Raw genomic sequence first — 12,808 nt, 5'->3', positions numbered from 1 at the left:
TATATGGGCTGCAATTTCTGAAGCTGTTAAGTCTAATGAACTTATCCTCTGCAGCAGAGGTAACTCTGGGTCTTCTGGGCCTTTCCTGTGGTGGTCCTCATGAGAGCCAGTTTCATCATAGCGCTTGACGGTTTTTGTGACTACACTGACTGACCTTCATGTCTTAAATTAATGATGGACTGTGGTTTCTCTTTACTTATTTGAGCTGTTCTTGCCATAATATGGAATTGGTATTTTACCAAATAGGACTATCTTCTGTATACCACCCCTACGTTGTCACAACACAACTGACTGGCTCAAACGCATTAAGAAGGAAAGAAATTCCACAAATGAACTTTTAACAAGGCACACCTGTTAATTGAAATGCATTCCAGGTGAATACTTCATGACGCTTGTTAAGAGGATGCCAAGAATGTGCAAAGCTGCCATCAAGGCAGGTGGATACTTTGAGAAATCTAAAATCTAAAATATATTTAGACTTGTTGAACACTTTTTTGGTTACTACATGATTCCATATGTGTTATTTAATAGTTTTGATGTCTTCACTATTATTCTGCAATGTAGAAAATAGTAAAAATAAGGAAAACCCCAGAATGAGTAGTAGGTGTGTCCAAACTTTTGACTGGTACAGTACATACAGTGGGGCAAAAAAAGTATTTAGTCAGCCACCAATTGTGCAAGTTCTCCCACTTAAAAAGATGAGGGAGGCCTGTAATTTTCATCATAGGTACACTTCAACTATGACAGACAAAATGAGGAAAAGAAAATCCAGAAAATCACATTGTAGGATTTTTAATGAATTTATTTGCAAATTACGGTGGAAAATAAGTATTTGGTCAATAACAAAAGTTAATCTCAATACTTTGTTATATACCCTTTGTTGGCAATGACAGAGGTCAAACGTTTTCTGTAAGTCTTCACAAGGTTTTCACACACTGTTGCTGGTATTTTGGCCCATTCCTCCATGCAGATCTCCTCTAGAGCAGTGATGTTTTGGGGCTGTTGCTGGGCAACACGGACTTTCAACTCCAAAGATTTTCTATGGGGTTGAGATCTGGAGACTGGCTAGGCCACTCCTTCATTGCCCCGGGCGGTGTGTTTTGGATCATTGTCATGCTGAAAGACCCAGCCACGTTTCAACTTCAATGCCCTTGCTGATAGAAGGAGGTTTTCACTCAAAATCTCACGATACATGTCCCCATTCATTCTTTCCTTTACACGGTTCAGTCGTCCTGGTCCCTTTGCAGAAAAACAGCCCCAAAGCATGATGTTTCCACCCCCATGCTTCACAGTAGGTATGGTGTTCTTTGGATGCAACTCAGCATTCTTTGTCCTCCAAACACGACGAGTTGAGTTTTTACCAAAAAGTTATATTTTGGTTTCATCTGACCATATGACATTCTCCCAATCTTCTTCTGGATCATCCTAATGCTCTCTAGCAAACTTCAGACGGGCCTGGACATGTACTGGCTTAAGCAGGGGGACACGTCTGGCACTGCAGGATTTGAGTCCCTGGCGGCGTAGTGTGTTACTGATGGTAGGCTTTGTTACTTTGGTCCCAGCTCTCTGCAGGTCATTCACTAGGTCCCCCCGTGTGGTTCTGAGATTTTTGCTCACCGTTCTTGTGATCATTTTGACCCCACGGGGTGAGATCTTGCATGGAGCCCCAGATCGAGGGAGATTATCAGTGGTTTGTATGTCTTCCATTTCCTAATAATTGCTCCCACAGTTGATTTCTTCAAACCAAGCTGCTTACCTATTGCAGATTCAGTCTTCCCAGCCTGGTGCAGGCCTACAATTTTGTTTCTGGTGTCCTTTGACAGCTCTTTGGTCTTGGCCATAGTGGAGTTTGGAGTGTGACTGTTTGAGGTTGTGGACAGGTGTCTTTTATACTGATAACAAGTTCAAACAGGTGCCATTAATACAGGTAACGAGTGGAGGACAGAGGACAGAAGTTACAGGTCTGTGAGAGCCAGAAATCTTGCTTGTTTGTAGGTGACCAAATACTTATTTTCCACCATAATTTGCAAATAAATTCATTAAAAATCCTACAATGTGATTTTCTGGATTTTCTTTTCTCATTTTGTCTGTCATAGTTGAAGTGTACCTATGATGAAAATTACAGGCCTCTCTCATCTTTTTAAGTGGGAGAACTTGCACAATTGGTGGCTGAATAAATACTTTTTTTGCCCCACTGTACATACACACAAACGACTGCTACTTCAGTTATTTAATAACATGATCTCTATTTCAGGTGGTAAAGACAGAAACTCTTTAAGTGAATACAGGTACTCTCATTTTTCAGGCTTTATGTCTTTTTGTCCTTTGGTGTCTTATTGTACATTTTCCTGCATTTCCTGCATTGGGTAAATGTAATAATGGAACACTTATTTTAAGCAGATTATAAAGTCTCTGAGGTACTTCATAGGGATTGCACAAATTGTCACATTGTTGATTCTGTTGATTCTGTTAATAAACAACTATTTAGGTGAATTCTAAAACGCAAGCATGAGAGTGTAGCAGCTTCTGTTCCTCATGTTGCAATGAATCCTTATGGCTTGTTTCCGCTGTTTGTGTGTGTGTTTCCCCCTCACGTACGTATGCGTGTCCGTGCTGTACATTCTCCAGGCCGGTTCATCGTCGAAAGAGGCCAAAAGTGAAGAAGCCCTCTTCCAAATCCCTGTGAGTTTGTCATAACCCATCTGTTCCCCTCAGTTCAGCCAACCTCCCCCTCTTCATCCAGATTATCTTGCTTTGTCAGATGGCCCAGCAGCATGCTTTTCAACCTTCCCGTTTGAAGCTTTTCATGTAACTAATACTTACCTGCATTTCAATGTCATGCCCTTAAGGCTTAGATAGACCTACTTTTCAAAGTCAGTGGTGTTGTACTGATGAAGTGTCCTTTGTCTTTGGTATTTTCTGGTAATTTGTCAGAGTCGCCTTCTAGTTTTTTCTTATTAAAGTTGCTGGAAATACGATTATCAGCTATTTGTACTATTGAAACACTAATATATCTCCATCTATGTGTTGTTTATACAGAGGGCAGATTTGGGAAGGATGGGTTGGTTAACAACCTGTGTCCCACAACCCACCACATTGCAGTCTGCCAATAAAGGAGGACCAGAACTACTGGTGAACCTGAGGACTTTATACAGACTTCATGGGAATGTAATCTGATCTACCATTATTGTGGGAGTTTATGGATGACGATGCTGATCCTACATTAGCTGCCACTGATGCTCAGATCATCACCCAGCAAAGCAAATACTGAAACATCCAAGAAAATGAAAACTATAACCTCTCCTGTCTTCTCTCTCTTCTCTCTCTCACACACACACACACACACACACACACACGCACACGCACACCCACACACACACACACACACACACACACACACACACACACACACACACACACACACACACACACACACACACACACACACACACACACACACACACACACACACTCATTCACTCGCACAGGAATATCCTCACCTCTCATCTCCCATCACACCAGTTGTCAGGACCGCCAATCAGTTGAGTGGGGATACACTTCGAACCTATACTTTGAATTCCAACAGTCGCCCTGTGTGAACAGTGAATGTGAGGTGTGTTTAATATTAGTCTCTCATAACCGCCTTAACATTGGGTACCAAGATTAGTTTAATGTCAATTCTGCTGCCACAACCTGAAATGTATCATCCCTTATGGCATTGTGCCACATCTGGGTTAAATCGTCACCCCGTGGGAGTATGATGTCAGGCGATAACATCAAGTCAAGCTTTCGCCTCACTGCACAGCATGAAAGGTACTGTCCAGAACATGCTAGCACGCCTGAGGGGTATGCTACAAAGCAGTATAAAGGAGTTAGCCTGCTAACTTGCCTGAATATTCTGAAATAACTTATTACTTCTTAGAAAGATAAGCTTGACATATGTATGGTCTCATTAACTTACCCATAAACACACATCTATGTTTAGCTTTCTTAATGAACCAGAAAATCAACTGTAAAATTACATCCACCAATGAAATGTACGCATTCTGCTGGTGTGAAGATAATTGTTTGGTAGTCTCGTCTGTACCATTGCCTAGGGGTGGTGGGGTAGTGGTTAGAGAAGTCCTGGTTTGAAGTGAACAACTTTATCAAAGTTGAACCTGCTTTGTAGTATACCACTCTGGAAACTTCTCACTTCTTTTTGTTTGTGTTATGGCTACAGAATGGTTCCCCAGGACATTTACTCCATTAATTTGCAATATACATTATATTAACGTTGATGTCATGCGTGGATTCTTTACACCCCCAAGGATGATACAGGAGTGAGAACGACAACACACCAGACTGTATGGGGATGGAGCTGGTCAGGATATGAAAGACACATCACATCACCACCTTGCTTATCCCCCCTAGTTTACTTTAAACCAGGATGGGACTTCGCTAACCACTACCCCACCCTCATAGACAATGGTACAGACGAGACTACCAAACAAGCATCTTCACACCAGCGGAATGTGTACATTTCATAAGTGGATGTCATTTTACTCCTTTGTATTGCTAATGCCACCTGCTAGATCCAATCATGTTAGTTTGTTCAGCTTGCTATACATGGTGCTATGATAACATTGCGAAAAAATAAAGACTTGCTGTACAGTATGTATTTGAATGTATGTTGTGCAATTAATATAAATGTTTACAATATTTTTTATAATTCAGAAAAATAGGCAGACCTCTCTTTCGTGTTTGATATGAGTTGACAAATATGACCTTTTAGAAAGAACGTAGCTTGATGAATTTTCCAAGCTCTGTATTTGTCCATTTGTCCTGTCTGGACATCTCTCTGAATTTCTCCTCTGCTCTCTCAAACCCCACTGTAGTTTGAAAATACTTATTTAAGATGAGAAAGCATTTAGAAAATATTCACTGTGAAAAGAAGTCCCTGTAAAATGACTCTGTTGTACACAAGAGTAAACAAGTTACACAACAATGTAATGCATCTTGACATGCATATTAATTTATTGCCCTCATTTTTAGCGTTCTTTGTTTCTTAGCAGTGAGACTCCCATAGCAGAGTTTTGATTGTGAATAAAGTGTTGATTGCCCTCATGTCTGTTTACTACTTTAACCTTTAACCCTGCGATGTATTGGTCACCTCTCTGTTGTTGTCACTGCTTCAGTTATACATTAGTGGGGCTCTCAGGATGAGTGAGAACGTTCTGTGCTAAGAAACTCAACCAGTAGGTGTCTCTGTTCGCTTTCTTGTTGCTGAGCCCGTGTCTTCCATCCAGTTCACTCTTTGACTGTGAGATCCTAATCAAACACAAGAATAGGGATGTGCAATTTTGATGTGGTTGGGGGACAAAAAAAATCTGAACTCATCATGAGGGGCCTCAAATAATTTCTACACATTTTGTCAAGGGATGTAGAAAACATATTTCTGTTTTAAAGCTAGTTTGCTGAAATTCTACACATTTTGCCATGAGAAAAGGTTGCAATTTTATAACTAATTTCACGTACTTTTTTCAAGTTGTAGTGTTAATTTTGGGCAATTCTACAATAACCCCCCCCCCCACACACACACACACGAGTGGAGGCTGCTGAGGGAAGGACAGCTCATAATAGTGTCTGGAACAGAGCTAATGGAATGGCATCAAACACATGGAAACCATGTGGTTGATGTATTTGCTACCGTTCCACTGATTCTGCTCCAGCCATTACCACAACCCGTCCTCTCCAATGAAGGTGCCACCAACCTCCTGTGACACACACAAGCATGCACGCACGCACGCAAAAGGGTTGGCGGGCCGCCAGTTGCCCATCCCTGCAGAACCAACAGCTAGTGGCCTGTTTATAATGTTAAGCCCTTAGGAACGCCTACACTTTAAATTCCCATGGGGGGGGTGTATTTAGGACTCTCAAAAACTTCAATATTAAAGACGTGAAAATGAGACATAAATCTAAATCATCAACATTGGACCAAGAGTAGGCTTAGAATTGTGTCGAATGTTCCGTCGGAGGTAGCCTTATGGCAATAGCAGGATGAGCGGGAAGCGCGTGGGTACGTCCTGGACTCGAGTCGCGGGGTGACCCCCATCGTATGACTCACGTGCAGAGGCGGAGACTCCATATCTAAATCACTACTGGAGAGCTGTCTCTTTTTCAGACCGTCCAACGCGGTGGGAAAATTAACAAGAATAAGTCAACATTACGTTAAAATTTCAAGACCAAAGCAACGCAATGTTCACAATGTGAAGAAAATGTCCGGGATAAGGTAAGATAAATGATATGGGAAATTAAACCTAACGGGCAACATTTTTAACAGAAATAACTTTAACTCAACCAGCACCGCATGATTTGTTTGGCGGACTATTTTGAATTCCGAGCACCGACTAACCATCTTAAGTGTAATTTACTTAACAGACGGATAGGCTACGATTGTTTCAATGTAGCCTAGGATCTTAAACATTTTACATTTCAGTTTAAAGTGTGTACTGTCTTATCCAATATCCCTGTGAAGATGAGGAATGGTGGAGGAAAGTGATATTGCAAGGTTATGGAACTAACATGTATTATAGTGTATGTCTGTTGTCCTGTTTATACAGTTTTTAATGCTGAAAGATATTCAAATAATCGTTTAGAAAACTAGTCACCAAAAACTTTCCCCCATGTTATCTGGTGGTTGTTTGAGAGCTATAACTGATATGAATAACATATTTCAGTATCCTATAGAGACAATTATTAGCCATTAATCTTGTTAAAAATATTTTTTAAGTCAACATATTCACCCAACATCAAAGCATGATTGAAAATGTTGTCTATTAAGGATGCATTTTCCATAGATGCTGTATCCTTTTTTTGGAATATTTAGTTTGCCTTTTAAGTGTCCTTTTAATTGTCATTTCCCACTATGATTCATCTTTAACTGATTCGCAAATTGGCTTTACTGGCTCTTTAGTGTGGTTAACAGACCAATAACCAAGGCGGAAGACAAATGTTCCGTATCCCATTTGTTGCACCGCTGTTTCACTCATGTAGGTTAAGATGGCTGGTGCAGTAAGATTGACTTGGTTTATTCACACATTAATATTCTCCAACATCTGTCTCTATGCTTTAAGACAGATGTGAAGTTTCTCATTAAAACTCTTTAGCCCCTCTTCTGCTTTGATTTTGTTTTATGAAACAGATGGTTCAATGGAAATAAGTCTTTGCCACAAGCTCAAAGAAAGTCTTATGTGAATGTACTCAATTTCTTTACTTCCCAAAAAGTGAATTATTGATGAACATAAATTAAATTGTGTTTATGGATTTGAATGTGTTATTGGGTGTCACCGGTTTAAAGCGAGCATTTCTGAGATAATGTGTTTAGCCAACCCCTGCAGTCTCAACAGCCTTGATGTCTCCGTTTAGAGTGGTTCAAGGGGACATTCAAAACCTTTTTGATGACTTTCATTCCCTCACTGGTGGTGTAACCATCAGACATATTAGTCACTCCAAGGTCCTCAGTAGCATGCTGTTTGCAAAAGATGCCATTTATATGGTCTGGAGTACTAAGGAGTATACATCTCACTATTTTACCTCTCTGTGTGCAGCTGGTGTTCCTATCCAACGTTCGGGTATTGGTGACAGCGTGAAATGGGGAGCATCTGTGTGGTGTTGGGTTCTGCATACACACTCACTTTTCAATCCATCCCACTCAATCTATCACACGTTGTACAAGAGGAAAGATTCCCCCATCGATACACATTGTTAAATACGGCACAATTTATCACTTGCCCCCAATCCCCCCCTTCCCCAAAACAGATACATTTAGCCTTACTGTACTTATGCTAAAACGTTTATTCTATTCTACTGAGCCATTTACTTTATGTTCATATTTATATAGTTTCTTTTTTCTTATTGTTGCGTTGTCGAGAAGGACCCTACAAGTAAGCATTTCGTCGGACGGTGTATACCATCTGTATCCCGTACATATGACTAATAAAACGTAAAACTTCAAACATAACCGTCACAGGGATGTCCACTGACTCCTGGAGACTTTTGAAACTGAAACTAAGTAATATGGGCAATTCCACAGTAACGGAATTACTTTGACTGCAATATGTATGTTTTTGGGCGACCCGACCAAATTAACATAGAAATGTGAGTTATATATCTGTAATTATCATTGAATGCAAGCGGTAGATTTGTTCTGTGTATGCAATTTCTATGCTTCCCGTTCCTAAGTTTAGTTTTTGCGTTTTTGTACACCAGCTTCAAACAGCTGAAAATACAATGTCTTTGGTTATAGAAAATGTATTTCCGTGGTTTAGATGGTACTATGATTCTCTACACTATCTTGTTTTCTCACAAATGGAAAATAGGCAAACTATTCAACATTTTGCAACCTGGAAATGGCAGAGCAATGTTAAAAATATATAATTTTATTTTATTTTTTACTTTTTTATTTTTATAGATGCTAACTTTGGTAATGGAATTGAAGTAAAGTCTCCCTCAGGTTTTTATGCGATATCTGCAGAAAGAATGGAGTGTCAGATATGACATGGCACCTTGAGTTTAAAAATATCTCTTAGTTATTGATCGAGGTAGTGGTGCCTGGAGAAGTGGGTATACTTTAATTTTGGCCCAAAAATTCTAATGGCCTGCCCTGACGAAGGAAAGGCGCCCTGAGTGAGAAATTCTATGAGAAACAGTGACATACACTCTGAATGATTTAAAATGATAAATCCCATGTTGGTCTTTCAGTCAGGCCAACTCAAGCTGTACTGTGCAAAAGGCTAATAGTATTTTTATATTGACTTGCTCATTATGCATTCTCCTGTTCTATGGGTGTTCTTTCAACTTTATTTTGTTGTCTATCACCCAAATGCATTATCCTACTCATATTAGCAACCCATGATAGTTAATGTTTCTTTAAATCCCCCCTCTTTCGAATGGATATTTCCATCTCTGTCCATGAAACTGCTTGCATGTGTGCTGTTAATTTTAGAATGTTTTTTTTCCCCCGCAATTTGCATTTTGGAATTCACACATAGGCCTACCTCCATGTGTACATTGCTGCGCCTAAAATGTGAAGAACTAATAGTTTATCAAAATTTTAAGCTAAACATTGAAATCAGTAAAATCACTATAACAAATTGATAGATCTTCCATTAATTTTTACTTCTGTGAACTTTCCATAATTTCTTTAGAAAATATCTTGTGGGTTTTTGGTAAAGGAGTTACAAAGGAGGCAACAATTTCTCCTAAACGAAATATAAGTGTTTATATTAGTTGGCAGAGGTCTTTACGTCAACATTATTGTGTTTTGATGTATTTCTAATACTTTTTAATACTTTTGCGGGTAAATGTTTTCTAAGACCCCTTTTCCACCTGTCTGTCCAGAAATCAGACGTTCTTATGCCTAATTTTTAAGATGGAACATTAAGAAAATGCATGTATGAATGCCTTCATTTCCCAAAATATAGATTATTAGCTTTAATTTCACACCCAATTGATATGTTCCTATGAACATCACATGTTGATGCTCATGGATCCTTTTTGATGGAAATGCCCATATGTAAAGTTAGTCAGAAAAGCCCTGTTGATGCAAAAATGTTGCAATTGCCATTTCACTTGTGATTTAGAGCAAAACAATTGGGTGAACTGTTGGAATAGTGGAAATATAATGATTGTTCTAATTCTATAGTTAGAATATAATAGTGGGAACTTTTGAATACAGTGTTTGATATGACAAAGAATGAAAAATGCCAGGGAGGCGTTAATGTGAAAGGGTAAGAACTAGTGTTGATAAGTGTTTCCTAGGGGACTGTAAAATCTTTGGCTACCTTAAATGTTTTCGCTCAGCTACTTCATATAGCGAACATATTTCTCTTTGATTTGAAGATACTGTTGCACAAACAACATGCTGATTTAGGTCTACACAATCACTGGTATTATCAAGCTGAAAAGCTAATTACATTTGCTTTGCTAGCGATTAGCATTAGCGGCTACCAATTCGCTAAGAATTAGCGAACTTGCTAAGAAAATGTAAACTAGCTGTTTGCAGATGTAAGAAACACAAATGAATAGTATTATTATATAATCCTAGTGAATTTATATTAAGAAGCACAGTGAAAATAGCATCGTTGTCAAAATAGCATTGTTGTCATCAACGTTGTTGCAACGCCATATAACACTCCTTCCGTGGCCTCTAACTGCTCTTAAACGCTAGTAAAACCAAATGCATGCTTTTCGACCGTTCGCTGCCTGCACCCGCACGCCAGACTAGCATCACCACCCTGGATGGTTCCGACCTAGAATATGTGGACATCTATAGGTACCTAGGTGTCTGGCTAGACTGTAAACTCTCCTTTCAGACTCATATCAAACATCTCCAATCTAAAATCAAATCTAGACTCGGCTTTCTATTCCACAACAAAGCCTCCTTCACTCACGCCGCCAAACTTACCCTAGTAAAACTGACTATCCTACTGATCCTCGACTTCGGCGATGTCATCTACAAAATAGCTTCCAATACTCTACTCAGCAAACTGGATGCAGTTTATCACAGTGCCATCCGTTTTTGTTACTAAAGCACCTTATACCACCCACCACTGCGACCTGTATGCTCTAGTCGGCTGGCCCTCGCTCCATATTCGTCGCCAGACCCACTGGCTCCAGGTCATCTACAAGTCCATGCTAGGTAAAGCTCCGCCTTATCTCAGTTCACTGGTCACGATGGCAACACCCACCTGTAGCACGTGCTCCAGCAGGTGTATCTCACTGATCATCCCTAAAGCCAACACCTCATTTGGCCACCTTTTGTTCCAGTTCTCTGCTGCCTGTGACTGGAACGAATTGCAAAAATCGCTGAAGTTGGAGACTTTTATCTCCCTCAACAACTTCAAACATCTGCTATCTGAGCAGCTAACCGATCGCTGCAGCTGTACATAGTCTATCGGTAAATAGCCCACCCAATTTACCTACCTCATCCCCATACTGTTTATATTTATTTACTTTTCTGCTCTTTTGCACACCAGTATCTCTACCTGTACATGACCATCTGATCATTTATCACTCCAGTGTTAATCTGCAATATTGTAATTATTCGCCTACCTCCTCATGCCTTTTGCACACAATGTATATACTCCCTTTTTTCTTTTTTTCTACTGTGTTATTGACTTGTTAATTGTTTACTCCATGTGTAACTCTGTTGTCTGTTCACACTGCTATGCTTTATCTTGGCCAGGTCGCAGTTATAAACGAGAACTTGTTCTCAACTAGCCTATCTGGTTAAATAAAGGTTAAATAAAATAAAAATAAAATGTGCTGCATTAACCATGCAGACTGAAGGCAAGTGTCTTATGGTCAAGGAACAACATGCACTCCTTGAGTGACAAGGGGCAGGGCTAGGTCTTTGTGGAAAGAGGCAGCTAGAGATGACTCAAGTAGCAAAGTAAACTATAAAAATGGACGTTACACACGACTTATCACATTTCAATGAACCAAACATTCAAATACCTTTTTATAGAAGGCAAATTCAAATTGAAACATCCATACCTGTATATCATTAGATATGGTATATTGCCCAGCCCTAGTTTATTGTAACAAATCCCAGAAGTGTGCTCGCAGAATGGCAAGAACCTGCGTCTTGGAAGAGAGGAAAGTTTAACACAAAAACAATTTGCCTCACTCTGCTCTTTCTGAGCTAAACATAGTTCCAAAAACAACTCTCACATTGGGGTGGACTGAAAAACTCCCTTATTAAAAATAATTATTGTTGGAGAGGGCCTAAATATAGTCTAGCTAATTAACCTTACTTTTAAAATGTCTAAATACTTTTAGCGGGTCAGAGTAGGATATGATTGTGAGCTCCTGAGATGCCTCACAATAGGATGTTGTCCCTCTGTTTACTCTGTAGACTCACAATGGTCTACAGACAAAGGAGGACAGGACACTGCATTCCTCTAGCAAGGTTACCCCAGTGCAAACCAGCCAGCCAGGCCTTTTGGGAGAAACATGACAATGTGAAGGCAGGATCTCCGTCACACAACCAATGGCTTTGATGATGGATGTGTTGGATTGGGCCGTTAAGGGCTAGTCCAATGTATTATGTCTCGTTGTTCTGCGGTGCTGATTGTTCATTTTCTGTAGAGATTGGTTAAAACGTTAGGATGAAAGAACGTGATAATTCATTAACACTCATACACCCTTCTGTGATTCTCTTTGGCTTTTACCAAGGTGATGGAGCTCTATTTTTTTCCCATCAACTTTGTGTGCCCTGTCCCAATTCAACCTCTGACATTTGGAATCCTTCTTAGACAGAGCTAAAGGACTGACTTAACTTTCTGACCTCAGCTGTGGTAAACATGGTTTAGTTTTTTAAAGTGCTCATGTTCCTTGCATTAGGGTTACACTTGAGAAATACTGCTCCAAATATCTTATTTAGAAATAAAATTGTGCAACTAACATCTCCTCGGCAAAAACGTTAAAATAAAAAACAACTCAAATCTCTTAGTTTACGTCTGACTGTTTTGAGGAAGGCTACAGCATCTCAAGATGATCCGACGCATGCGGAAGTCTTTAGTCTGATCCAGAACCTGCCTGCCATCAGCAGCCCATTTCCTCAGGGGGGATCACCCAGATGGATGCCTCTTTCCTGTGTGGCTCACTTGGCCACCTCTGACCCCCCTCTCACCCTGTAACTCGGCCCTGGTTTAGACACTGGGGTTGTGGTCATGTTGGCAGGAGATGGGGAACAGAGACCGCAGGCGCAACTCAAAATGCAGTTACATACAGAGACTGTCCAACTACATAGTTAAACAAGAAC

The 12,808-nt window shown here is 40.0% G+C and overlaps 2 protein-coding genes across 5 annotated transcripts in view; both read left to right on the top strand.

Annotated features, from left to right (window-relative positions):
- Nucleotides 1–3,312, top strand: part of LOC118400119 (extracellular sulfatase Sulf-2-like) — a 75,907-nt gene extending 72,595 nt beyond the window's left edge. For all 3 annotated transcript variants that reach the window (XM_052473332.1, XM_052473333.1, XM_052473331.1), the window contains 3 exons: nucleotides 2,255–2,288; nucleotides 2,629–2,682; nucleotides 3,040–3,312. In XM_052473332.1, the coding sequence (XP_052329292.1) occupies nucleotides 2,255–2,288; nucleotides 2,629–2,682; nucleotides 3,040–3,070 (119 nt within the window). In that variant the 3' untranslated portion in view covers nucleotides 3,071–3,312. The remainder of the gene's footprint in view (nucleotides 1–2,254; nucleotides 2,289–2,628; nucleotides 2,683–3,039) is intronic.
- A 2,492-nt stretch (nucleotides 3,313–5,804) lies between these two features.
- Nucleotides 5,805–12,808, top strand: part of LOC118399844 (rho GTPase-activating protein 39-like) — a 51,179-nt gene continuing 44,175 nt past the window's right edge. The window contains exon 1 of one of the 2 annotated variants that reach the window (XM_052473316.1): nucleotides 5,805–6,271. In XM_052473316.1, coding sequence (XP_052329276.1) covers nucleotides 6,258–6,271 — 14 coding nt within the window. In that variant the 5' untranslated portion in view covers nucleotides 5,805–6,257. The remainder of the gene's footprint in view (nucleotides 6,272–12,808) is intronic. The other variant, XM_052473317.1, reaches the window with a different exon arrangement.

This window comes from Oncorhynchus keta, chromosome 21 (genome assembly GCF_023373465.1).
Source record: "Oncorhynchus keta strain PuntledgeMale-10-30-2019 chromosome 21, Oket_V2, whole genome shotgun sequence".
Classification (NCBI taxonomy): Eukaryota; Metazoa; Chordata; class Actinopteri; order Salmoniformes; family Salmonidae; genus Oncorhynchus; species Oncorhynchus keta.
Note: the sequence above shows the minus strand (reverse complement) of the source record. Positions and strands in the feature narration are given on the sequence as shown.